This window comes from Notamacropus eugenii, chromosome 4 (genome assembly GCF_028372415.1).
Source record: "Notamacropus eugenii isolate mMacEug1 chromosome 4, mMacEug1.pri_v2, whole genome shotgun sequence".
In the NCBI taxonomy this organism is placed as follows: domain Eukaryota; kingdom Metazoa; phylum Chordata; class Mammalia; order Diprotodontia; family Macropodidae; genus Notamacropus; species Notamacropus eugenii.
Genome location: NC_092875.1, coordinates 22638775 through 22666548, shown reverse-complemented (window position 1 = coordinate 22666548; position 27774 = coordinate 22638775). Strand labels below are relative to the sequence as shown.

Sequence of the window (27774 nt, the reverse complement as noted above, 5' to 3'; positions counted from 1 at the left end):
TTATGAGCATCAGTTGCCTCATGGGTCCAATGGGATACCTGCTCGACCTGCCTCCTAAGGCTGGTGAGAGGAGAGTGGTTGGCTTGAAAAGGTCAATGGCCATACAATTAGGTGGCATCAGTACCTGGGGGAGGCAGGAGAGGCCATCAGCAATGGTGGTAGACTTCCCCAGCATCTCTGGATGATGTTCTGGGTGAAATCAGGAATCATGGGAAGGGTCTACTGGGTTTTTTTGGACAAAATCAAGGGACAAGCAGGAACCAGCCATGCCTATGTCAGATGGAGCAGAAGGGAGTGGAAAGAGCCCTGGTCTAAACTCTAGAAACCTGTCTTCAAGTAATAGGTTGAATATATTAACATATATTTATATATATATATATATATAAAATTTAAAATATATAAATATATATTTAACATGTGATTTTGGCCTCTCAGCTTCATCGCCTCCATCTGCAAAGTTCATGTTGCACTTCCTAGATCTCTGAAGGGTTGTGAAAAAGTCCTTAGATAGATAAGCACCATTTAGTGACCAAAGAACATGGAGACATGAAAGTCATATAGACATGGGAGACCAGTCACAGGTTTTCCAAGGTAGGTTAGCTGGGATGATGGCTTGGCACGTCATATCCAGAATAACTAGGGTCATCAGCTGTCTTCTTCTTCTACACTAAGGGCAGGGGCTGAAGTGTGAAGATTTCCCTCCCCTACTCTTGAAACTAAGACTCATTTCTCCCATAGGTGTCAGTCCAGATGAAATCCTGATATGGGCGATGTCCAATGGTCACCAACTTGGCTCTTAAAGGGGTAAATGAGCATGAAGGCTCCAGTTTAACAAATGAGTTCCAACTTCATGCATAAGAATGTGGGTGCTATTGAGGAATTCTGCATTTTCAATTTTTCATCTCCTATTTTAACGGGTAACAGTCATGTATATATGGTCATGTCACAGTAGATGTAGATCCCATCTACTCTAGCTAGTCTTCAAATGTGAGGCTTTGTTTGAACCCACAAAACAGTGAGCTTCTTGAATGTTCTTACAGTACCTAATGCTTACTTGGCTTTCACCTTCATTCAAGTTAGTTTTGGGGCCAGAAAACTACCTTCCACCACTCTTGCAGCTGCTTCCTTGGTGACACCATCCCAAGAAGTATTTCCCTCTTTTGTTGCCCAAGCGAATGACCATCCACCTGACTGGGATGAAGGAGGACGACACTGGAAGTGTTTCCTGGACAGTGGTGTAGGAATGAGGTGGTTGTTTAAGGAGATCCTAAATACACAATCTGACAGATTACTAAGCAAAAGGAATTTTACAGAGCTATAGAAACTGAGTTTCTGGCTTGTACTAAATGTAGCTTAGAACATTTAAGGAGCTGCTTAAGGACCTGTGTGTGTGTGTCTCTTTGAAGGCTATTCCCATAGTTCTGGCTCTCATAGGTTGCTCTCTGTCTGAAGGCAGAGCTAGAGGCATTTTCCCCCCATTCCAGATAGTGAAAAATCTACTGAGGATATGGCAATATGGCGGAAGTTGTCTTCCACTCTTTGACCTACGACTCCTGATTAGCATTGCACTGAACCAGAGTGATGACATCTCTCTCCCATCTCTAGTGCCTTGAAAGTAGGCATGGAAGCCTGGCTTAAATGGGCCTGAGAAAGCTTAGAAAACAGGGGTCAGACAGCTGTATGTAGAAGTCCTTTATATAATTTTATTTTGCATATACATATGTATAGACAAATGCTTGTAACTTACAAACATTGAATATTTCTAAAAAACAACAAAACACAAGCATTTTGTGCATAGCTTCAAGGGAGGGCAGTTAGTATAAAACATCAGAATGTGCTAGAGTGATATTTTTGGTGAACCTCTAGTTAAAAGTGTGTACACTCAACAGGAAAGGAAGGATTCTACTGTTGCAACTCTACAGGAGCTGAATCACGCCTATGTCCCCCTCACAGTCATGGTCTATGATGGTCTATTATGCGCCTATGGGCCAGACATGGTCCACGAATGTTCGGGGTTTCAGTCTGACAGTTTCTTTGAAGGATACAGAAATATGGTGTTAGCAAAGACTGGACTAAGATCTAAGGCTTCAGCACAGGGCTCAGAAACTCCACTCTCCTGGCACACTCTGTGGAGTGTGGGGGATGATTGAATGTCTTGGTCATGGGATGCAAGTGGCCAGAACTGAGTCTCCTGGAAAGAGCGGTCAGTGTATTAGGAGCAGCAGTAACATTGTGTCCTCCACCTCTTTCAAAGCTGTGCTAAACCTCATTTTTGTAATTGTGCAATAAAATGGACTATTTTTGACTAAACATTGGGCTGATCTTTGACCTCTCTTGAGCAACTGACAACTTCTAACTTCTGAAGTGTCATTGGAAAAACGCTGCAAGTAATGGTTGAATCTAGAAACCAGTTTCATGTCCTGTTTGGGGCGGAATCTAGAACCTGGCTTATCCTTCTGCTTGGGGTTGGATCAGTCAATGCCGATACAAGGCACTTAATAAATGTTTCTTGAATTTTGTCAGATTAATGGCATCACTCTTCACTTCATGGGATAGGAACGTAAATCTAAGTTTAACTTCAGAGGATAATTGAAAATTTGGATTTGTGAGAAAAGCTCTAAAAGGATGGTGAGTGAGCCAAAGCATTGTATGCTCAATTCAGAGGAGGACAAAGTTTGATCTTAAAAGGGTCAGGACAGCTTCAGGAGTTGGGGGATTAGCTTATGAGCTCTTTCCCCCATTGGTTTAAGGCTGGCCCTAAGACAGTATTCTGGGCTAAGAGCACCCTGCTTGAAGAGTAACAAAGAATCTTGGCCTCAGGGACAGGGTTGGCAGTCATGGGGTGGGCTTGTTGAGGATAGACAAGATTGGGGAGGTTCTTACAGAACCATGATTTGTCTTTTTGCCACAAAGGGAAAGAAATGGGTAAAACCAGTCACAGTGTGATAAAGGAAGTGTGTGGTTCCAGCATCATTGGATTGAGCTACGACTCTGAGATGCCAACTGGCTTTTTTCTCAGTGCCTACTCAGACTGGGATCTTTTCCCCTTCCCTGCAGGATGCTGTCCCCAGGAGGTCACTTTGGTCAGTGCTACCATCAGCTTTGGGACCATCTGGTCTTCCCCTAAGCTGAGCCATTCTTGTGACTGTACGTAAGGGGGACTGAGACAGAAGGAAAAGGCAAATTGTCAGAAACTTCGTCTTGACCATGGAAGTACTAATAAAGTCCAGGTTTTATTATGTGAATAATAAATTCTAGATGAATAAAAGTCTACTTTTGAAGAATAATTATACAGTGACTTCTCCAATACAATGGACACCTTTATGGCCTACCCACACTCACAATGCTTTATCATCGTACAATGTGACCTGATTCACAAAGACCACCCAGCAGATGGGAAGGGAGCTTGTCCCAATCTCCCCAGAGGTCCCAGTGTATATGATTCATGTGGGAAGCTTAAATCCCAACCAACACAAAGTTCTTTTGAAAGTAATTTTTTGGGGAAGAAGACCCTTGCAGGTCTAATCAATCTGACTAGATAAACTGAGTCAGGAACATTTTGTACAAAGCAACCAATCTCAGCCTTTGGTTGATGAATACATGATCAGAATAGTCAGACATGATCTGGGTGGGATTTCTGATCTCTACAGGCTTTGGGATGATGAGGGGGATGATAACAGAAGACAATAAAACAATATTTAAAAACTCGCTCCCTTCTGACCGCTTACAGGCCAAGTTCCTCTGAGAGCGTATGGCTTAAGTCACAAGAAGCCTCTTCAATACATAAATAGACTCACAGAAATACCTTGTCTGGTAACAATCAAACTTGCCACGACTAACGCTTTGGTATAAAACTCAAACATCCCTCTGATCAATACACAGACATTGTCTCTCATTCACATCCATTATCGCTTTGCCATCACATGCCTGAGTCTCCCCTGGCAGAGTCCAAGTCACCCTTCTGTTCCCTCTTGGCAAAGATACCAGAGAGGCGCCCACCTTGAACCCACTCACCCCGATGGCCCGGGGGAGGGGGGGGCTCTGGGGTCCCCAGGGAACACGACTCACTCTCTCACCATCACACAAACACGTTCTTTTTCTATTCTCTGAAAGTGGCAAAAACAAACAGGCAGAAGAAGACATTTTAAAGGTATCTGTACACCATGTCAGTCAGCCGACAAAGCTGGGGCCTGAGCCACATAGAGACCCAGAGACAAGACCTAGAATCCTGCTGAGAACATTCTCTTATTTACAGTAAGGAAAGGCAAAAGACCTGGGTTTGCAGCCCGATCTGATACGGACTAGCTGGATAATGGTGCGCAGGGTGCAAGTGTCTGAGCCTCAGTTTCCCCATCAGTAAAATGGGGCTGCTGATAGTCACATCCTTTCCCTGGCAGCTTGTGGTCAAGAAAATGCTACAGAAACATGAGCTCCAAAGCGAGGACATTCTCCTTGGAGAGGTTGAGCTGGTCTCTTGGAGTCTCTGCTCTAGGGCTGGGGACCCTGGGGAGCAGGGCAGGGGCTGGAGAAGTCATCTGGATTCCGACCCAGCAGAAGGACCCACCCTAAAGCCTGCTGATGGGCCTTCCTGCCTCTTAGGAGGCATGGGAGGGGGTAGGTTAGGGGTGAGGGGGAAGGGGCAAAGCCAAGGAGCTGCTGAATAGAGTGTGCCTTAGAGCCAGGAAGACTGGCAGCTACAAGATGTGTGACCAACCATATGGAGATGGAGACAACTCCCCACAGCAGTCAATGGCTGAAAAGTGCTGACCTGCAGTGGTAGATGGACCTGCCTCTGGAGCTCCTGAGACCAAGGAAGCCCTAGCAGTCCCGAGGCTATGTCCTTTGCCCCTCAGTCATTGTCAGCATTGTAGCGGAGAACACAGTTGGACAATGGGGTCCACTTGGCTTAATGGCCGTGTGCTGTCCTGCCTATAACATGGGGACTGGACCCGCTGACCATGCAAAGCTGACCCCCCCAAGCCAGATTCTTAACCAGACCCTTGGTGGGGAGGGTCATGGCCAGAGCCCTGCCATGGGCCAGTGAAACAGAGCTCATGGATAAAGGGCAGAACTTAACACAGGACCCTTGATGGTCCATCTGCTGCATCCTTACACTAAGGCCACAAGATGCACGTGATTGTTCAAAGAGAAAAGAAATTCCCATTTGAGAAGGCTTTGCTGTTGCCCTTTTTTTGCCTTCTGGCCATGGAAATACTGTATGCGCCACATGGGGCCTTCTTCCTTAGCAGGGGGCACTGTGGCAGGATGGCCCCACGCTTCCCCTCGGGATGGGCAGACCTCCATGACACAGGCGGCTGACCCCCACATCAGGGAGATCTGCAGAGAGCTGTGAGCTGACTCTGCAGGCCTCCCACCAAAAATAAATACTGAAAATGAAAGTCCTCCCTGTCACCTCCCAATCACTCCCACTCTTCATCCCCAGGACTGGGCAATGCTTTCCCCAAAGGCTGGCTGATGTTCAGGGAAAGGAAAAATGACAGACGCAGCATGACCAGTCCCAGGGTGAGGAGTGTCCCCGTGACAGAACCAATTTACCTTGCCAAGAAATGCCAAAAGAACAATCTGGTTTGTTACAAAATGCCATATCCAGACTTGACAGGCTCTCAACATTGCCTGGGCATAGTCTCTGTGAGCAGCACAGCGAGGGTGGCTGGACTGCTCATTGGTGGAGATGGGCCCGGTCATCGGGGCGCTTGATATGGATCCGCCGGACACGCTCGATCCTCTCGCGCTCTTCATCCTCATCCAGGTGGTGGGAGCGGCCGGCGGCACCACCAGTAGCCTCCAAAAGTGCATTGTCGGGGCCTCGGCCATCCTGAGCCTCATACAGCAAAATATTCAGGGTTTCCTCATAAATGCGGGCCTCGGGGAACTCCACCTGTGTTCCCAGAAAATGGGGTGAGTCCCTCAAACCTACAGCTCTTGATGCTCATTCCCCCCAAACTCGGTTTAGTTCCAACAGGACCTGCCCTCTGCCACCGACCTCTAATTCTGCCCTTAGAGCCCAAACAGAACCAGTGAATCCCTCTTCCATAGGGCAAGTCTTCACATGTTCCAAGACAGCCATCACTGTTTGCCCAGGTTTCTTCTCTCCCCCATTACATGTGCCTAGAACAATCATCATCTCTAAATGGGAAGGAAGCCTGGGTGCCCCTCCTCGGGCTGGACAGTTCTAATGGTTAGGGGGGCCAGCTAGACTTGGAACTTCAAGCTGCCTCCCAGTAAGTTTGCAGCCCCTTCCCACCCTAAACCCTGCCTAATTCTTCTGGACCCAGGAGAGTAAGTCAGATCTCTCTCTTTCCTTTCTCCTTTCTCTCCATTCCTTCTCTCTTCTCTCCCCCCTCTCTCCATCTCTCTTTCTCCCTCCCTTTTTCTCCTCCCTTAGGCCTGTGGTTTCTGGTGGAAGGATCCCCTTTACCTGAGGGACAGAACTCTTGCTCATTCCAGCTTGGGATGACCATTGGACCACAAAGCTCAAGGGAGCTAAGGGTCTGGGGGTCAACCAGGGACCTTGACCCGGTTTCACCAAGTCTGGCTCTCTTTTCAGGCCAGCAGGGGTGACAGAAGATAGCTTTTCAAGAGCAAAGAGCCACCAAAGTTGCCAGAGCACTGTGAGGGCTGTCTTGGGACAGAGGCACTGGTGTAGTGGACAGACAGAACCCAGGTCCAGAACTGATCCCCCCGACTCCTACCTGTGTGACCCAGGGTAGGTTGTCTGGCTCTTGGCCCCTTCCAGCCCTAACCCTGCACTTCCAAGAGATGTTGGACGTGGAGGGCCATGGCCTCTTGGGGCCCTCACCTTGGTCTGCTTCTTCTCTGTGGCATAGACAATGGATGTACAGCAGACTTCTGCGATCTTCCGGCCCTGACCATAGAAGGACCAGCAGCAAATCTCATCACCAATGACGTCCTTGATGAACAGGACCCTCCCATTGAAACGCAGTGACAGCTTGTCAAACAGCTCAATGTTTTTCAACATGTTGTCATCAGAATTGCTACAAAAAAAACATCCGATGTGGTGAACTGAGCCCAAGGACTGGTGCAGTGTGAGTGGGCTGGAGGCAGAACCACCCTTCCAACTGGAGGGCATCACCTGAGGAGGGCTGGGCATGAGGCAAGGGGGGGCCAGGCACAGTGGAATGAGCCACAGAACCACAGCCTTTATAGAAACCAAATGGAGTCAACAGCCTGCACTTGATGACCACCTCATTAATGATTCTGATTGACTGGAAGGGGTGGGAGGCCTCAAGGTGAGGAGATCAATCAGGAGATTTTTCTCCTAGTGGCCTAAGAGAGAGAGAAGAAATAGGCCCCAACCAGGGTAACAGCAATGGGAACGTGACTGGGGAGACAGAGGAGGCTGATTTTTGCAGAGACAGAATCAACCCCGCTGGGCAATTGATAAAATGATGGTGCCATCTTGTGCATGGGCCTCCTTCTGTGGCTGGCGCTGTCCCTTCTAAGTCCCTGCCATGGACCTCTCTGTGTATGCTCATAGCATTCCAAATCGGGCCTCAGAACAGAGGAGACGCTTGGTCAGTGTTTGAACAGAAGCTTGGAACACGCACACAGACGCCCTCTTGACAAGTGGAAGGCCCAACAGAAGGGCTGTGTCACATTTCCATAATCCCCACCTCAAATTCTCAACCCAAGGAAGAAATGGGGCAGAAACAAGTTTCCCCCAAATCCTGGGGGACACGTACTTTTGGGGGGTAGGCAAGGAGAGGACAGAAGTGAGGAGACAAAACGGTTGCTGAGGTTCAATGGAAGACCTGAGTTCCAGTCCTGACTCTGGTTTTATTAACCCAATGCATGACCTCAGGTGAATGACCTCCTCTCTCTGGGTGCAGGTGCCTCATCTTTAGAAGGAAGGGTCTGGATTCAAGGGTCTCTGAGGTTTTCTTACTGGGAATAAATGTATCTTCCCCCAACCCCCTTTGGCCTTACCTGGTATAAGAATATTTGTTGTTACTTCTGTTGTAAAGCAACTTCACTGCTGGCTGCATTTAAAGAAAAAAGAAATTATTTGCTAGATTGGCCCATTGCTAGGATTGGAGACTCTGCAGAGGGCAGGAGAGAAGAGAAAGGCTAGAACAGTTTCTTAATGTGAGTCACAACTGGGAGAAGAGGGATAAATGGGGAGCGCAGGGCCCGCAGTCAAGAGACTTGAGTTCAAATTCAATCTCAGACAATTTATAGTTGGGTGACCCAGGGCAAGTCACTTAACCTTTGCCTGCCTCAGTTTCCTTGACTCTCAAGTGGGGATCATCATAGTAGCACCTACCTCCCAGGGCTGTTGTGAGGAGAGAGTGAACTACCTGCAAAGCCTGGGCACAGTGGGCACTTCATTCCTTTGCCTAGTTCTAAGTGCCCGCCCTCACCTCCCGTGGATGCGCAGAGCCGGGACCTCCCACATACCTTGTTGGACGTGGCTATCAGTTTCTGTTCTTCTTTGGAGGAGGTGATCACAGGGACCTTGCAGAAAGGTTCATAGGAATCTTTGTTCTGCTGGAACAAAATGTGCCCTCAGTCCAGGGGGTCTGCCCGGAAGGAGCTTTCCCCCCATTCTGTGGACTCTAAATTCCAAGTGTTCTTAACAAGCCCTAATGGCAAGAAAAAGGAGTCTGCCAGATGCCAGGGGCTCCTGTGAGAGATGCTCTGCCATGCGCCTGGAAGTGTGCAGCCAGGGATGACAGCCCTGCACCATGGCAACATGTGGTCATGCCAACATGGGGTCCTGAAATGCCTGATGCCCGATATGGGGCCTGGAGGGAAGATGCAGGGCTTGGGGGCAGGAGTGGGGAGAAGAAAACTCTAAGAAAGACAGGTAAGATTCCCCCCACATCTCCTGTCTTCCTGGAAGTTTCTACTCCTCCAAAGAGTGGGCTTGGTACAAATCTTTTCACGGAACAGAGGTCTGGCACATTTTCAGTCAGGAGGGGCCCACCCCACATAGCAAACCAGCCTCTGCTTAAAGACCTCCAGGAAGGGGGAGCTCACTGGCTCTCCTGGCTCCCCATGCCAGCTCAGGGCTCTGGCCTCCATCAGCCCCTGCAGCTTCTACCCAAGAAGTGTAAGGCTGACTCCTCCCCCCCACACTCAGGACAGTCTTTCAAATCCTGGGCAAGGGATGAAGTGCCCAAGGGTACAGCTAAAGGCCCTGGAGGGCAAGTGCAGCAGTGCCAGGAGGGCAGATGCTTCAGGATCCTGGAAGGCCACCCCTAAGAAACGCAGGTGGGAGGCAGCATGTCCCAGAGCAGGTGCTGAGCCTCGAGGAGGCTGACCACCCCACCTGTAAGGCTGCCAGGCACTCGTCCACCAGGCCTTGGACAAGGTAGTACTTGGCCTCAGCCAGAAGCTCCTCCACCTCCCGGCGGCTTTCGGGCAGTGGAACGGCCCCATCACGTAAGTAGTTGAGGATTGTACCAAAGTGTTTCCCACACCGGTCAATGAGGATCCAACCTGTGGGGAAAGAGAACAAAGGACCAGTGAGGTTAAGGGGAGGAAAGCCTGGACATCTGGGCACATCCCCCTGCTGGGACCCAAACGCTTCCCTTAGACAAGGGCCCAGTGAGATGGCAAAGCCTGCCTCTCCTCAGTGACAGCTCACCGGGCCAGAAAGAACCTGCGGCTGGGCCAGGCCAGGTCATGTTTGGAGTCAGAGCACCTCGATTCACATTGTGGCTCTGCCCGTGCGACCTCACTTATCCTCATGGGGTGGCCTCAGTTTCTTTCCGTGCAGTAACGAGGGGGGTTAGATGAGATGCCTATGACCCCCAAGGTCACAGCTCTACCCCCAGACTTAGAGCCCCCTAGGCCCCAGCTGACCAGGAAGAGAGCAGAACATCCCTGGCAGCAGGTTGGGCCATTTAGGGAGCTGACGACTGAGGGAAGAGGATTCTGGTCAGAACCTTTTGTTCCATTGCCAGCCCAACAAGTCAGTGCTGTGGACATCTATGTGGATGCTCGATTTCCAGGTTGCAAAGGAGCTGCTGTTTTCTCCTTGCTCTTGGAATGCATCCTACTGGCCAGTGCTATCTGACAATACTGCCCTTTAACCAGCCCTCTCATTTTAGAGAGAGGGAAACTGAGGCTCAGGCCTGTTACCAATCCTGCAGAGCAGAACTGGCCTTGTGAGTGGTGAGATCTGAGAGGCCACACCTGGATACCCACCTCTCCAAATGTCTCCCCATCGATGCCAGGCTCTGAAACTCCTTGAAGCCCTGAAGGCTTTTGTTCCTCTGGAGTGTCCAAATAAAATGCAAATGCCCCAGGGAAGGCAAAGCCACTCAGACACAAGAGGGCCAGGGCAAACACCCTCCTCCACAGCCTGAGCTGAGAGGAGAAGAGGCTCTCCTGGGGTCTAGCGAAGGGGCCACAGCCACTGCCGCCATACAACCCAACAAGCCGCCCAAAGCAAAGCCTGCCCCCCAGGCTGGGCTTATGGTGCCCTTCCACAGCACGCCCTCCCTGAGGCCCTGCCCTTTCTGCAGTGATGGGTCATTGCTCTTTGGGGTGATCCTGAGGAGGCTTTGAAAATAAAGCTGTTTCTTTCACTGCTGCTATCAGAAATTTCCCCGTCTTCCCACCTTGGGAAGGTCTGCTACCTCTTAGAAGGGCTTATCCCCCTAACCCCCCGGTGCCCAGCACCAGCAGCCTCCGAACCTTCTACTTCACACATCCAAATTGCTTAGGGTCCCCAAGCTCCAGTGAGTAATCAGCGGCCACCCCTCCTCAAAGTTAAATGACAACACAACAAGCGCGCCTGGCATTTGTGGCTGGCTGGCTGGGCAAGTGAATGTCTTTACAAAGATGGCATGTCACACGGGAGGGCCTCCTCAACCCACTGCCCTTAGCCAGCTCCCTCCCCACTGTCCTACCTTGAGGACAACATGTAGCCCTGGCATTGATAAAACTGGCGCAGTGCCTTGGGCAGAGTGTGCTGAAAAGAATGTTTGACTCAGACACTGAAAACCAGGCTCCCACTCACGCATGTGCAGCTCCGAGTAAGTCATCACCCAGAGTCAGATTGAAAAAGTGGAGTCAACAGGCGCGTACCAAGTGCCAGGCACCATGTTACATGAGCCCGGGGGATGCAAAGAGAAGCCAACACAGTCCCCAATCTCAAGGAGCTCACATGCAAATGATCAATAATACGAACTTTCTGATCCAAGCACACTGCTAGACACACGCCAGGCATTCCCCTTTTCTCCCTCCCCAGCCCCACCCCTGGGCCCTGGAGGCTGAGAGAGAGGAAAGGATCCCCAGGTGCCAAAACAGATTGTTGCTACTCTGACAGCGGTAAAAAAGGGGGAAGACCCTGCACGCCTGCTGCTAAGGGATGGCTGACAAGACCACAGTACGTGAGCACAATGAGAGTTGTGCCCAAGATGACTGGGGGTGGTGCAGAGAACACAGGTGGTCAGGCCTCCCCTGAGCCTCAGGTACACATTCTCACCCCTGCCCTAAGTTCTCCAAGGCTCAGTTTTGTCATCTATAAAATGGGGGTAACCTTCCTTCAACTCCCTGCTGTGCAGGACCTGGCCCAGGAGCAGGGACTTCTCTGATGTAGTGACTATGTGGGGAGGAAACCCTTCTGGAGGGAAGGCTCACCCAGTCAGGATAGGTCAGGGCACTTCTTGGCTACAAGGCTAGGTCTCTCTCCTCCACAGATGGCAGTGCCACTGGCTTGCATGATTTCACCTGGTCTGACATTATCACGCCCATTGATGGACTCAGGATGCTGGGACATGCTCTATCTGTCCTTTGTCCACGTCTCCCATGGGAGTGTATGCCCATTTTCCACAAGGGCAAACTGAGCTGTGGAGAAAGGAAGGGACTTTCTGGACTCAGAACAGAACTAGCCAGTGCTCAGCCTGCTCCATGACGCTCTTGGGCAGGCCCCTTTCCACCCCTTGGGAGCACTTAGGGCTCTGCAGGATGGGAGCTGTGGGAATGATCCTCAAATGAGGATCCAGGCAGAGGCCCAGCAGAGACAGCCACCATTCTCCACTGTTCTACTGGCAAAAGGCTCCTCCCCTTCACTCCTCTTTGGTCCACAGACTGTCCAGCTGCGAAGTCTGAGCAGGGGCCCCTCACTTCAAGTCGACAAGTGACAGACGGCCTTGAGTTTCCATAAACTACCAGGAGGTCCACGCGGTCGGGCTCAGCCCCAAGAATGCTGTCAGGAAATGCTTGTGGTGAAGGAATCATATTTTGGACAAATAAGGGCAGAGGAGACTGTACACACGCCGGGCAGTTCCAATTAATGCCATCTTCACTTTAAAATCTATCTAATCACTTTATAAAAGGGACACCCTCCCCCAACAGCAGAGGGGGCTCAGCCCAGGGAGGGGAGGCTTAATCTGGGGAGGGCCATTTTCCTCAGATGTCAATTAAGCCTAGCTACTGGCCGTGGGTATTATAAGATCAATCAGAAGCCCAACCCCCTCCAAAACCGGTTCTGACCCGAGGAGCTGGGTCTCTCCCTCCTGAAAGGAGAGACTGGTCTTGAGCAACGGGCTGCCTTGTGAGATGGATAAGAGAAATGGGGGCAGCAGTCTCAAGGGGGGCTAGCCCCCTACGGTTTATGGAATGCAACAGAGAAGGCTTCATGTTAATGCATGTGTCAGTGGACGGACCCTCTGGCCATCCAGTGAAATCTTTGGACCTCTTCTCAGAACCATGCTTTTAAAGGCATAAAATAAGAACCAATATTTATTTAGATCATGCTTCTAGATTCGCAGATTTGATCCTCACAACAACCCTCAGAGGTAAGGGCTGTCCTCATCCCCATTTTCAGATGAAGAAACCGAGGCTGTGAGAGATTGAGTGACTTGTCTGAACTGACAAGGCCAAGAAGTGTCTGAGGCAGGACTTGAACTTGGGTCTTCTGGACCCCAAGACTAGAGCTACTCTACTGCACCTAATCACCGTCTCAAAAGAAGTGCAAAGGAAATCGATGGATTCTGAAATATTTAAACAGAAAAGCCAAGTTCACAGACCCTCCCTTGTACTAAAGGAAAACCATGCTGCCTCACAAACCTCCCAAGATCCTTTGCTACAGATGCCCTCTGCATCTTCACTTACACCACTTCCTTCTTGGGCAGCCTGGACTCTCCCAACTTGTTTACCCAAATGTGGGGGGGAGGGGAGGAGAGGCATCTCCAAGGCTCAGCTCAGGTTCTGCCTCCAAGGTCCTGACACACTGGTGCTCCCCCCAATGTCAGTGATACACTGCCCTCTTTCTAGAAGCTGGGACTTGGTGGATGAGGGTCCTCTCTCCAAAGGCAGATCCCTGCCCCCACGTAACTTAGTGATGGTCTCTGGGGGCCACTCTGACTGCATAATGTCCCAATACACAGCAGACCAGAGGTAGTACACAGGGCACCAGGCAGGGCCTCAGACAACAGATACTTGTCACTGGGCTGGTAGGCAAGTCTCTTCCCAAGCCTGGGGGAGCCCAAGGCCCCCTCCATTCCATGAGGAAGGACTTAATTCAACACTACTCACAGACCATCTGATCTATTAAGGCTGGCTCATGTTAATTAACCAACTCAGTGAAGATCAACATTACCATCTCACCTAATTTCACACACACACACACACACACACACACACACACACACACACACACACACACACACACACACACACACACCCGCCCCAGGTCAACCTGAAGAGTCATGCCCCATCAAACACTTAAAGGAAGGTGATCCCTACAGAAGTGCCTAGTCTCAGTTCTCTCTAGCCCCTCCTTTCCCTAGGTGGGGATGCCCACGATGCAGGCATGTGCTGGGGCTAACACAGCTGGATCAGTGACCTCTCTGTGGTGGGTGGGCAGCCTCTCCAGAGATGTGGATCATAACCCTATACACTTCCCAGCCTGCAACTCTCCTCCATGTCTCTCCATCCACTCTCCCAAACTGGATTCCCCAGTCCTCATGCTCCGGAGGCCTTCCACTATTTCTACCAGGGATGCCACAACTCACCATTTTCCTCTCACCTCCTGCCCACTCTGTGATCAGCCTCTTTCCTCTCCTCCCTGTAGAGATCCCCTACAATCTGAAACACACATACCCTCCCCCACAACCCACACTCTAAGCCTTCAACAAAGTCTAATGACACCTGGCAGGTGGGTACCACCCCAGGGCTCTCTGGGTAAGCTGCAATTCAGAGTCTTCTGAGGTCATGGACTCCCACAATCCACAACTGAATTGCACAACTGGGCTGTCATGACCCAAGAAACTGTGGGTCACCAAGGATGGGGCAACATTCCCCAAATGTGATATAGCTCCATTACCTTGTCTGATTCAATTCAATGTCACCACCTTACACTCCATGGCCCTGGATGTGTACACACACACACACTCCCCACTTCCATGCATGTGGATATACATAGGCATAAACACACATACACACATGTTCCCCACACATGCACATGTGCACACATAGATCTACACACATGCCCACACAACATATGTATGTACGCACACCTACATGTATGTGCATGTGCATATAAGCACACACGTTTCATTCCCACGATATGTATATGTATATACATACACACACACACACACACAGACTGACCCCTTCTGAGTGAGCATGGATTTCAGAGTACAGGGTTTGACACACTTCAAAGGATGGTGTGGGATGATGGCAAGAATGCTGGAACAGGAGCCAGAAGACTTGGGTTCCAGTTGTGCTCCTGCTACTTATTAGTTGCCTGACCTTGGCCAAGTTACTCTTTGAGGCTGTACCCTTATCTATAAAATGGGAATGACGAAAAGTTACTCAGAATTACTGTGCAGTGTGTTTACACACACACACACACACACACACACACACACACACACACACACACACATACACGTATTCTCGAGAACAGGTTTTTAGAAGACATTTCTTTCAATTCAAATAAAGATGCTGTGCTCCATTTCATCACCCCCACTGTCTCAGACATGTCTGCCACTGTACCATGCTCAGGCCTCACAGAGGTGGCAAGGCTCATAGACAGAGTGCTAGGCTTGAGATCAGGAAGATCCAGGTTCAAACCCCAAATCCTACTAGTGGTACAACCCAGGGAAAGTCACTGACCCTCCCTGGACCTCTGGTGCGAGCCCAGGATGTCCCCACCAAGTCACAGCCTTGGCCACCACCAGCTGCCTGGGTGGAGGAAGACCTCACATAGACCTGTCTCCACTTGTAGACTCGGCCTATATTTGGAAAAACATAGTAGCTCCTTCATATCACCCTCAAATACTTAACTGAAATGAGCCATTAGAAGTCACAAATGTCTGCACCAGCAGAGCTGCTGGGGCACACATGGCTTGGGGAAACGAGTCTGCCTGGGGCTCCTCACTTTCACAGGGGATCACCTGACACCATCCCATGGATGGCGAGACAATGAGCTGATTTAGCAACTGGCTGCAGCAGCCCAAGTGATGAAGGGGAACCTGAGAGTTTTGGCAGAATCCTAGGAACTTGAGATTTAAGCTCTGACAATCCCCGAGGAGAGGGCCTGTCCACACTGACAGCTGTGCCTATTCTGGAGGATGGCAGTTGGGGCCCAAGAACTTGTGGCATCCATGGGCCAACACCCATTGTCCATTCCCCTAGATAAGGCCCCCAGGCCTCTTCCCCTCAAACAGGATCCCACAATCCACAAGGTGCCAGATTTGAAATTTCTACATCTTCTGGAAAGTCCTGGAAGTGGGCAGTCAGTCCCTGTCCACAGGGACTGAACGCCTGACTCATTTTAGCAAGTGAGTCAATCTGCCACCCTGAGGAAGCATGCTGCTCAGTGAGTCCCTGGGCCCCTTCCCTCAACCTCCAAAGGTGCAGAGAAAGATTAACGCAGAGCTAGAAGCTGGGTAACATGAGAGTGCCCTGAGGCCCACTACCAGAGAAATCAGTCAGGCCTGTACTGATGCTTATGGTACCATTCCGCCCCCATCCCCGCCCAGGTGGCAGCTGGGTCTCAGAGAGGGGAAGTATAACTAATGTTCAAGAAAAGGACTGGGGCTAGACAGACCCAAGGTTCAGCTAGGCAGAGATAACTGAGCTTCTGGGAGTTGATGACACACCCAAGAAGCCAACACTGAAGGGCTCCATGGCAGGTCCTGAGCAGGCTGGTCTTGGCAGGGACTGACACAGACCACAGCCCAGGTGGGGCCAGATGCCCATGACGGGGGCAGGAAGTGGCTGACAACCCAGCAAAGGACAGAGAGGAGAGAGCTAGAGGGAGGGTGTACTTAAGAGGGAGGGTCAACGGGGTCCGACCCTGCAGGGAGATCAAAGCTGAGGACAGAGCAAAGGCCCCCACAAGCATGGTCTGCCACAGCTGTAGGACGTTGAAGTCAGGTCAGGACAAGGGACTTAGGGCTTAGGGCCTCAGAGGTCAAACTGAGGCCCACAGGGGAGAGTGACTTGGCCACAGTACCCAGGAGGTCAGAGGCAGAACCAGGATTTGCATCCAGGTTCTCAGACTGCAAGCCTAGAGTTCTTTCCACTGCCTCAGCTGCTGTCCCAGAGGTCACCCACAGGGTGGGTAAAACCTTCTAACTCACAGGCAGGGACCTGAAGGTCTGGACAGTCTATGCAGTGGCTCCCAAGCCTGAGAAACAGCACTCCATGGAGAACCTGGGGAGGCCACCCTGCCCTTGCTTCCTGCACAGAGCCCCTCACAGTCTGGCTCCTCCTCCTGCCACCCCCTCCCCCCTGGGCGGTGCCAGCCTCTGGGTGGGGGCTCATTTCCTTCAGAGGCTCCAATGTTATTGTCTTAGTTTCCAGAAACAGTCCTAAGTGATGCTGGGTGTGGTGAGACAAAAGCAAGCTTTCCCCTCATGAATGCCCAGCAGGTCTGGACAAGGGGCAGAAAACAACAGGTTGGTGCACGGACCTCAGCTGGCGGCCTGGGCCAAGCCTTGTCAAGTCCCAGATGTCCAGCGCCCTCAGCTGCCCCTTCTCCTGGGTCCAGGGAGGAGAAATTCAGCATGCAGGTTTGCTGGTCTTGGAGTTTGGATAGCTCTACGCCTGACCTGGCTCGTCTCCAAGTGCCCTGGTCCCCAGGTTTTGGGCCCAGGTGAAGCAAGGGGTGGCACACTGGGCCAGGGAGAGCTGGGAATGCCACCAGTTCCCATTTCTGAGGTTTACAAAGGGTTCTTTTCTCAGCAGGGCCCTGCTAAGTGAGTAAAACCAGTCAAGGCAGAGGAAAGGCTTGAGGGTACACAGGGTGATCTACATTCATTACCTCTCAAGAGTACAGAGCTTGGAGAGACAACATGGACACATCTGAAGGTCAATGCCTGGGTTACCTCTGGGCCAGGGTACAATGAGTTTTCCTCCTCAGGTGGGCAGCTCGAGTCCCCTGACTCGCCACTGGTAGCCTCAGGCTGTTATAAGAAAGGGAGGAAGGCCCACGCCCAGTCCCACAAGGCCTGGCTACAACGGGCACGGCACTGTGTTGAGTGCTGGGCCCACAAAGACAAGATGAACACTAGGCCCAAGCCTGAGAGACTTGTGATCTGCTGGGTGACACAATGCAAGGAAGATGTCACACTAACAATGAGGGGTCAGGAAAGGCCTCCCAGGAGCAGGCAGTGAACACAAATACTCAGAAAATGCCTCCTACATGCCAGGCACAGTGACAGGCTTGTGTAAGTAAGGACCAAGAATAAAGTAAACAGTGAACATAAGGAGAGGAGAGAGTGTACTACAGGCAAAGGCAAGGAGGCTGGAGACTAGTCTGGCTGGAATGTGGAATGTATAAAGGAGAATGAATAATGGGAAGGAAGCTAGAAAGGCAGACCAGCGCCAGACAGTCAAGGGTCCTACAGGACAAATGAAGGCGTTTTTCATCCTGTCTTAAAAACAGCAGGAAGCTGCTGAGAATTCTTAAGTGAGGAAATAATATTGTTGGACCTGCACATTGGGAAGATTATCTAGGTATTTACATAGAGGATGGACTGGAAAGAAGAGAGCATGGAAACAAGAATTCAATTAGAAGGTTATTACAAATATTCAGGGAAAACAGGATGAGGATGCAAAGCAGGGCAGTAGCTATATGACTGGAAAGGAGGGATGGACAGCAGAGATGCTGCTGCTGACTAGTTGTGGAGGGGCTGGGGAAGAGTCAAGAATGCCTCAGAATCTGCATATGCAGGGACTGGAAGGTTGGTGCCCTCAACAGAAACAGGGAAAGGACAGTATGGGGGTGGCCCACTGTGGACAGCTTTTGGGGCATCCAGGCAGCGGGGGCTGGATAGACAGAGCTGGAGTTCATCCATGTACACATACATGTTCATTAAGCCCAAGGGAACTCATAACAGTAATAGTAACAAGCATTTATTAAGTACTTATTATACACCAGTATGGTGGGATGGGGGGAGGGGAGAGAGGAGGAAGCTAGGTGGTATCATAGTGCACAGAGCACCCACACACCTGGATGTGTGACCTCAGGTAAGTCACTTCAACGTGTTTGTCCCAGTTTCCTTATCTGTAAAATGGGCTGGAGAAGGAAATGGCAAATTATTCCTGTATCTCTGCCAAGAAAAACCCACATGGGGTCATGAAGGGTTGAACATGACTGAGATGACTCAACCAATAAAAACAAGCAAGGCAGGTCCAGAGACTGAACCTTAGGGAAGATATCCAGGATTAGGGGGCAGGAGATGAATCAAGGTGCAGTAAAGGAGCCTGAGAAGTCCAGACAAGGAGGAAGACGCACAGAAGAGAACAAGGGTTTTTACCAAAAAAGCAGGTGTTGGGATCATGTCATCAGAAACAACGAAAGCCTCAACATAAAAACAGACACGTCCCGCTGAGAGGAGCCTCAGGCCACTAACCAACAGCAACACTGACCTCGCACGTCTAACTGCTGCAGCCTCTAACTTGGAGGGTTTTTTAATTACATGTAAGAAGAATTTTTTAACATTCATTTTTAAAAAATTTGAGTTCCAAATTTTCTCCCTCCCTCTTCTTGGGAAGATAAGTAATTTGATATAGATAAAATCTAAATTCACGAACTGAATTATGAGCAGATGTAGCAAGTAACACAACAGTAATACAATAGCAGGAGATTTTAATGTCTCCCTCTCAGAACTGGACAAAGGCCAAGAGGGAAGAGGGTAATGAAGGAAGGGGTAGTCACCAGGGTCAGTGAGACACGGCAGAGGTCAAGAATGATGAGTACTGAGAAAAGGCCATCAGCATTAGCCATTTCAAAATCAATGGTAACTGTAGAGAGAAGTCTCAGTTGGACTGTGAGGTCAAAAGCCCCAGCACAAGGAGTGGGTAGGAGACAAAAAAGCTGAAGGCAGGCAATGTTGGGCTTCTTCCAAGGGCTCTGGCCCTCAGTGGAAGGAAAGGAGGTGCAGGAAAATGGCCCCAGGGGTGGAAGGTTTGGGGGAATATGAGTCTGGTGGTGGGCAGCCCAGAAGAGGGGGCCAGGGAGGACCCAAGAACTCCTGGAGGAGACGGGAAGGAAGAAGGCCAAGGCGCTAAGGCGAGCTGCTGGCTTTGGCAAGAAGTGCCAGGAACAAAGAAGGAGGAAGTCGGGGATGACATGGTGGGGTGTGGAGGCACAGCCCAGAGAAGGCCTGTTTCCTCACCTCACTGATAGCAGGCAGCCTAAAAGGCTGGGCCAGTGAGGGGTGGCCAGTCTCTGCAGTAGCCAACCACCAGGAATGAGAACGAAGAAATGTGGAAATGTGGGGTGGCTGTGACAGCCAGCCTGGCCAGCGTGGGGGCCTCCAGCAGCACCATGAAACAGAAGGAACAGTGTGAGATGGGGTGGGGGGGAATGAGGCATCAGGGCAGAGAGAAGGAAGATGAGGCCAGAGAAGAGGCGATGCAGGAGGAATGAGATGAGAGCAGAGAGGAGGCCACCTGCTGACAGGTCCCTCCTGATGGCCTCTGCTGGACAAAGCAGGTCACAGGAGTGATAGGGGTGCTCATCACCCCCAGCATGTGGCCTTCTGCCACCCAGCACCTCACCTGGCCACTGTCCCCCTCCCCCTTCCAGCTGCCCCCTTCTTCCTCCAGCCCTCTCTTCTGATGAAAGATGTTCTACTGCTGGACCAGATGGCCTCCCATGAATCCTTTCCAGACTAGTTGCTCATGGGTTCCTTTCAGGGAGCCAAAGGAAGCAGGTTTTAAGGCACCACCACTGTCTCCACTTACCTCAGAGCAGGTTCTGCCCAGCCTCATGAAGGCTGTCAGACTGAAAGTGGGAGGAACCTCACAGGCCACTGAGGACCTTTCTTACAGATGAGAAAACTGAAGCCCCACAAGGGGAACTGATTTGTTGGGTTGTTCTTCAGTCATTTTCAGTCACATCTGACTCTTTGTGACACTATTTGGTGTTTTCTTGGCAAGGATGCTGGTATGGGTTACCATTTCCTGGTTTGCTATTTCCTTCTCCAGCTCATTTCACAGAAGATGAACTGAGGGGGAAATCGAGTGAAGTGACTTGCCCAGGATCACACAGCTAGTAAGTGTCTGAGGTTGGATTTGAACTCCTATCCTCCTGACTCCAGGCCAAGTGCTCCATCCACTGGACCACTTAGCTGCTCTGATTTGCTGGGGCCCAGAGGGCTAACACAGATCACGGGTGGGTTGAGAACCTCTGTCTTCCTGATTGCCGGTCCAGTGTTCACCTCAAGAGTTGGCTGAAGCCATGGCTGTCCCGTAAACCTGGGCCCATGCCAGTGCTCTCTGGTCACATAAGATTGACAAATGGCCAGACTGCTCTCAACGCCCCCTCTGCCTTCTCCCCCATTCACTCACTCCCCAGCCCACCCAGCAGGTAGTCTGGGTTCAGAGGGGCCCACCCACTTCCTTCCTTAGGGTCAGGCTGGTCCTCACCTTCACTGTCGGTGAGCACCTCCATCCTCCCGCTGAACATGGCCTTCAGCATGGTGTCCTGCTTGGTGAGGGTCTGCATGGTGGTGTAATACAGGGCTCCCCCCACATTGAGCTTGACGTACTTGGAGCTGGGGCTCGTCCCCTTGAAGGAAGTGGTGCGGGTGGAAGCTGCTGGCACCGCTGAGCTCACCACACTTTCTCCCGACATCTCTTCCTGCCAGAGGTGGGGAAAAACCATCACACAGCAGCCTCGCCAGGCCCAAAGAAGCCCCCCTGCCAGGCCTGGGGAGCAGCCTCGTCAGGCCCGAGGGCCCTGCCAGGCCTGGTAGCTGAACTTTAACGGGGCCGGGCGCATCATACATGGTAGCAGCAATGGCTGGACAGGAAGAATTGGCTTCTTCTAAAAGCTGGGTACCCTGGGACCTGCTTTCCCACAGAAACAATTGTACTAATGGCAGTAATTACCATTATGCTACTAATAGGAGTAATTACTATTCTGGGACCACAGTGGTGGTAAACTATTGAGCTCAGCTACACTAGAAATGACAAAAAGCTTGGAGAGCCTTCCTCCCCACCATCCACAATGCTGCTGCTCCAGGAACGGGTCCCAGAATCATTGTGATACAGTCAGAAGGACCTGGGGAAAAACATTGGCTCTGCCTCTCACTACAGAGTGACCCAAAGTTCTCTGGGTCTCAGTTTCTCCATCTGTAAAATGAGGGGCTAGGCCCAGGTAACTGCTAAGCTCTCTTCCTTCCAGCTCTAAATCCTTTGGTCATATTAGTTCCAGACAATTGCTTCCTAAACGGCCCATGTCTCAGTGGGGGGCTCTGTGGACCAGCCACCCGGCAGGCAGCAGTTCCCAAGAGGTTCTCCCCAGGAAGCACAGCCAAGCTCCACTTTTTGGCTTGCCGGCAGCCCCAGAGAGCCAAGAAGTGCTTCAGAGACAGGGCAGAGGATGCTAGGATGGCCCATCATAAGGGCATCAGCCAGTTATACACTGGCAAAGTGTATAACTTTGGTGCTTTGGACATTAAAAAGGTTTCCTTTCCTCACTCTCAGATTCTAAATAGCCTAAAAACAGCCTTCCTCGGACTCAATCAATCCAATACTAAGCACCTCTAATTCCAAGCATAGGGACAATCTCTGTTCTTGAGGGGCTAACCTGGGGGTGATGGTGGAGGCACAACAAATATACCTACAAATGTATTATAAAGTTAATAAATACCAATACATATAAAGTAACTCAACAATTTAGGGGGGGACACTGCAGCTGGGAGGAGGACCAAAGGAAAGAGTGAGAGCATTCCAAGCCTGGGTAGGGTGGACAGGCTCCATGGAGGCCAGAGCCAAGTTGTGCAGGGTACTGAAAGCTAAACAGAGGAGTCACGTTTTATCTTTGAAGCAAGAGGGAGTCAGGCTGAAGAGGGGAGTCACTGGTCAGATCATTGTTTAAGGAAACAGACAAAGGCACAGACACAGACACAGACACAGAGTGGCTGTGGAGGATGGGCTGGAGCGGCCAAGGGGGAGCCCACTGCAAGATTCTGGGCCTGAACGCAGGAAACAAGTCCAGGTGAAAGCAGAGAGGGACTTTGGATGGTGTGAAGGTGGAAGGTGGATTTGGCAGAGGGAGCTCCAGGCTCACCTCTACCATGATCTTTCCAGACCCCCCCATTTCTCCCATCTCCCTCAATGCTCTTCTCCCTTCCCACTCCTTTCTCAGGTCCCTGCATTCTGTTCAAGTCACTCTCTCCACCAACACCAATGCTTCCTTCAGGCGATCCATGCTCCATCCAACCAGCCCATCTGCTTTGACGTATGAGACAGTATCTCCTGTCGCTGGGCCTTGGCTGAAGCCCTCTATCCCACCACAACCATCGAGGCCTTCCGGCACCCACCCATGGCTGCCTTTCCAAGTTCACTCCACTCATATCTCACTTCCTGTTTCTTCAGGGAGTAAGCCCTCCTTCCAATTCCAGTGCTTACTGTGTAGACACTCAGTACTTTACAGGACAAGTCCTATCCCCCTTTAGCACAGTCTCTGTGAGGACAAGGCCAGTTCCATTTTTACGTTCTATTTCGATAGCACATTGTAGACCCTTAATAGATGTTGGTTGATTGACTGCCCAAATATTGTTTTTGTTGAACTGAACTGAATATAAAGTCTTTGGTCCACGTCTGTGTCTTGTACAGGACCCTTCACCAGTGTAGGGTCTCTGGATGGATGCCTGTTACCTACCACACAACAAATTAACCCAGACTAGGGAGCCACATTTCTAACTTTAGGACAAACGTGACCCAGATCATGGGAGGTCAGAGTTGAGAGGGCCCTCAGATATCATCTGATTTTACAGGTGTGGAAACTGAGGCCCAGTGACTTGCCCAAAGTCTTGGTGAACATTGGGGGCTAAGAAAACCTGCTTTGAGGGTGGTATTTCCAGCCCTACATCACCAGCTGGATGTCCTGTGGGTATCTCCACCTCAACATGTTTTATCTTGCTCCCCAAGCACTCTCTTCTTCCAATCTTTCCCACCACTACTGAGATCACCATCATCCTCCCAGTTCCCCCTGGGGACACAAATGCAGTGTCCACTGACTCCTTGCTCTCCCCAGACACAGTCCACCTCTCACCACATCTTGTCTAGGAGACCCCTTTTCTCTTGCTTTCATCGCCTCCCACAGGAGGCCCACAGGAGCCTTCTGGATGGCTTCTAACCCAAACCTCTCCTCACTTGGACCCATCCTTCAGTGGACAGTCCCTAAATCACTGGGCTGACCCTGTCATACAACCCCACTGCCCCCGTGAGCACCCATGGTTCTCTATTTATTCCAGGATCAAATCTAAGCTAATGTGTTTGACATTCAATGTTCTTCATAATCCAGCACCTTTTTCCCTTTCCAATAAACTCCCACTCACTCTCCTCTAGCACCAACTCTATTCCAACCACACTGGTCTCTCGGGGGCCCCTTGAACATACCTGCCCTCACCCATCTCCATCCTTTTCCCATTGGCTGCCCCACACCTGGGATGTCTGTTCCCTCATCTCCACCTGACTTCCTCCAAAACTCAGCTCAAATTCCACCCAATTCAGGAGTCTCTGCTGAGTCCTGGCCTAGCTACCAGTCCCCGGAGGCTTGCGCCCAGTGCTTACTGCGTTACCTCCTTCGTTAGAATTCGAGGTCCTTGAAGGCAGGGACTGTGGGCTTGGGGGCTTTCTTCACAACTCCGGGGCTTAGCAGTGTCTGGCACGTGGTAGGTACTTAATAAGCGTTTACTGAATTAAATCGGCACATGCAGAGATGATTCAATTAATGCTTATGTACTTGACTTTTTTTAATCTAGCTTCAGAAAGAATTTCTCCCTGATGTAAATTGTCTCTCTTTGCTCCCCACACTTCCACCCGCCCTCCTCACAGAGACACATGCTTTCACATTCCTAATGCAGCACCATACCCATAAGAGGAAGCCTTATAAATCTCTCATGCTGCTTTTGCCATTTCAGTTAGCTCTCTAAACAGTACCAGGCTGAATTGCCCCAAAACAATGGCTGAGATCCCCTGACCTGGATTTGCTCTGTCTTCAGATCTGATAAGGGGAGCTGGACCACTTTCCAAAGTCCATAGGTCGGTTTGCTGAGGGATCTGGAGAGGCCCTCAGAGAAAATAATCTGGCCCCATTTAGCTCCATCTTGGAGCCTGAGTTACAGTTAATCCCCCAGCCTGAGCGAGTGGCTAAGGAAGAACCCCAGCTCCCTCCTCCACAGGGGCGCCAGCCCTCTGCCCCGATGTTCCACTTGGTCAAAGATTTGATTTCATTATTAAAGTAGTGGTGAAGGAGACACCAGGAGGAAAAAGAGAGGAAACTGATATACAAGGTGTCAGTTACCAGTTCTATTCAATCAAAGAGAAGGCTTCATTTATCCCAATCATGTGGGCAGCATAAAGGGTTCTCTTTTTTCTAGGGATACCATCCCCTCAGGGAATAATGTTCTCATCTCCTCTGTCACCCCTTCCCCTTCTCCAGTTTCAAGATAGAACTTTGACTTGTTTGTTTTAATAATTACATTGTAATTAGCACCAGGGGCCCTGCCCTCCCCACCACCACATCAGAGTGATTCCAAGCTCTAGGGCATCCTTATGTCTTATATTCCACAACACTCAGAGATTTATTCTCTTCTTTCAACAAAGTAATCCCACTGTCCAGTCTGGCCAATGCTTAATGAATGGGGCAGTAGGGATATCAGCAGGGGATGTGGTGTCCTGGCTGAAGTACATCCCACCTGTGACAAGTCACTTTTCTCTGGGGTCCACTCTAAACTGCGGCACCCAGACCAAGGTGTTCATAGAGTTTCTTTCAAGGCATTAGTAATATCCTCTTATTTTAACAGGAGACAAACCCATGCAAACAATCAGAATAACATCTCCAATTCTATCAAAGGTGCTTAATCATTTGGTCTCCCGGGCCAGTAAATAAATTCTCATCTTGTCTCTCCTTCAGCTATGACTTAAGACAAACTATAAGAAAGCCTGTTGGCAAGCATCACTTCTAGAGATGGAAACTGGACTTTCTATTTTACTCTTCAGACAAACTGGATCTACTCCATTATCAGGGGACATTCCAGGCTTGGTTATGACAGTTGGGACTACTCCAAACCTCCCTATCACATGCTAGGTGGCCTCCTAAACTCCTCACTACTTTCCCCTTCCTCTCCCCAAGCAGTTGCCAAGGCCTGTTGATTTCACCTTTGCAACATCTCTATCAATTTCACCTTGCAACATGTTAGCCTTGTTCCCCTTCTCCCCTGATACTGTTACTACTCCAGTGGTCCCTCACCAAATCCCTATTGTAGCAGTTTCAGAGTCTTTCCACTCCAATCTTTATTCAGCTGTCTAAGTGATCTTCCCAAAAGAAATCACCTCCCCCTCCCATTCAATACACCCCAGTGGCTCCCCATCACCTCCAGGCTCAAAGAGAAACTCTCCTGGCATTCAAAGCCCTCATTAACCTGCCCCTCCTTCCCAATATTCTAACCCCTTACTAACTCCCCTCCCCCTGCTCGGAGATCCAGTGTCATGGGCTTCCCTGACTCCTTGCAGTTTCACTGGCCGTTCCTCCATGCCTGGAATTCTCTCCCTTTCCCTTCTGCCTTCCTGGCTTCCTTCCAGTCCCAGCTGAAATCCTACTTTCTGCAAGACTCCTTTCCCAATCCCCCTTACTTAATGCTAGCACCTCCACTCTATTATCTCCAATTTATTCTGTATATATCTCGCCTGTTCCTGCTGTCTCTCCCCATTAGTGGATGAGTTCACTGGGAGGAAAGCTGTCTTTACTTTTCTTTGTACCCTAAGCACTAAGTATATACACAAGGTGGTCAATAAATGCTTACTAACTTCAAGTTCTGCATTTGTCCTCCCCGGCTAGAAGGGCCCAGCTCCCTGGAGGACTCACAGACCTCCTGGAGCTCCTCTTGGCTAGTTATGATGATTCAAAGGGCATCTGGGTAGGGACAAGGCAGAAGGAATGGTAGAATGGGAGGGGGTTGTGGCAAACAAGGAGGTCCAGTATCTGGGCTGGTATCTTCATCTCCAGACACTCCCATCACTTATGCTGCAAACAAATGAACAAACCAACTTCCCCATAAGCTCCAAAGAAGACTCTTCAGTCCCCTCACCTTGGACCTTGAGAGAAAAGGTTCCAATTGCCCTGAGGGGTGGCCCTTGGTTTACAACTATAGGTCCTATGACCAAGTGATCCTGAATTCAGGACCTGCCTTACCATCCCCCTACCCTGCTTTGGCGTCTCTCCCTGACTGCTGGGTCCTCCCAAACCAGACCCTAATTCCCACTCCTTCCATAATTCCTTCAAGCAAATGCTCACAGAGACCCCTTGGAAAAAGGACTAACAGTCCAGAGAGCTGCTGGCTACCTAGTGTGTCTGATCCCAGATCCAGAGAGCCCCTTCCTGGATCACAAAATTACTGTTTAGAGCAGGATCATTCAATACAAACCCCTCCTCATAAGGAGAATAAAGTAGGTCAAGTGTGATACATATAATAAATACCAGTTATTATCATTACTGTGTTAAACACTCATGCAGGAGATTTTGAGTAGAAAGGGACAGAAGAGATCATTCCGTGCAAAATCACTACCGAAAAGACCTGAAGCTGTAAGGGACCTCAGAAACCATCTAGTTCCACTCCCACATTTTACAGGTGGGGAAACTGAGGCCCAGGAAGCTGACTTGTCCAAGCTCACACGTAATTAGTCATAGTTCTAGAGCTGGAAGGGAGCTGAGATGTCATCTAGCCCACTTCTCTCATTTTACAGTTGGGGAAACTGAGGCCGGGAAGGGAAAGCGGGTTTGGACCCCAGTCCGTCACTTCCACGTCGGGGAGGGCTCCAGCCCCCCGCCCGCTCCGCCCATTGGGCCCCTCCCCATCAGCGCCCGTAGCGCCCCCACTCCAGTCCGGCATTTACGGGGCGTAGGCTGCAGGGGCGCGGCGCCCGCCAGGGGCGCCTTCCCTCCCCTTCGCCCCGCGCTTGCTCTCTAGGGCTTCCCCGCACCCTTCCACCTCCTCCGGGCCGGCCCGACCCTCTCCTCCCCTGCCCTGCCCAGCATCCGCTCACCATGAAAAGCCCGAGAGCGCCGGAGCCACCGAGCCGGGACCGCGGCAGCCAGGAAAGAGTTGGCGCAGGCGCACGGGGGCCAGCCCGGGGGAGCCGAGGCGGGGCGGGGCGGACACTTCCGCCCCGCTGGCGGCGCCCCGCTTCCGCCCTGCTAGGTGCCCCCGCCTCAAGCCTCCGCCGCACGCTCACTTCCGGCCCCTTCCCCGCGTTCCTAGCTCCTCCTCGCCCCGGAACGTGTGTGGGGCCGGGCCGCGTTTC

The 27774-nt window shown here is 50.8% G+C and overlaps 2 protein-coding genes across 3 annotated transcripts in view; one reads left to right on the top strand and one right to left on the bottom strand.

Moving 5' to 3' along the window:
* MYO1H (myosin IH) overlaps window positions 1-2310 on the top strand; it is a 53412-nt gene extending 51102 nt beyond the window's left edge. The window contains exon 31 of the mRNA XM_072600170.1: window positions 739-2310. Coding sequence (XP_072456271.1) covers window positions 739-762 — 24 coding nt within the window. The 3' untranslated portion in view covers window positions 763-2310. The remainder of the gene's footprint in view (window positions 1-738) is intronic.
* Window positions 1684-27736, bottom strand: KCTD10 (potassium channel tetramerization domain containing 10). Of its 2 annotated transcripts, none has more exons than XM_072600172.1 (7): window positions 27517-27736; window positions 20887-21100; window positions 9314-9483; window positions 8440-8526; window positions 7969-8021; window positions 6821-7016; window positions 1684-5899 (listed from the first exon to the last, which is right to left on the bottom strand). In XM_072600172.1, exons 1-7 carry the CDS (start codon window positions 27517-27519, stop codon window positions 5681-5683), a joined length of 942 nt encoding a protein of 313 aa, XP_072456273.1. In that variant the 5' UTR covers window positions 27520-27736; the 3' UTR covers window positions 1684-5680. The 2 variants fall into 2 exon arrangements, with proteins under 2 accessions (XP_072456273.1, XP_072456272.1); XM_072600171.1 differs by having other exon boundaries at window positions 8440-8529; window positions 27517-27656.
* Window positions 27737-27774: the final 38 nt, after the last annotated feature.

Bases quoted from the DNA above. Each gene is read 5' to 3' on its own strand.
- KCTD10 (XM_072600171.1), bottom strand. The intron at 9,484-20,886 runs GTGAGGACCAGC...CTTTCCCCACAG, and splicing joins GGTGCTCACCGACAGTGAAG to GTTGGATCCTCATTGACCGG. The intron at 8,530-9,313 runs GTGGGGTGGTCA...ATTTTGTTCCAG, and splicing joins AGTGCCTGGCAGCCTTACAG to CAGAACAAAGATTCCTATGA.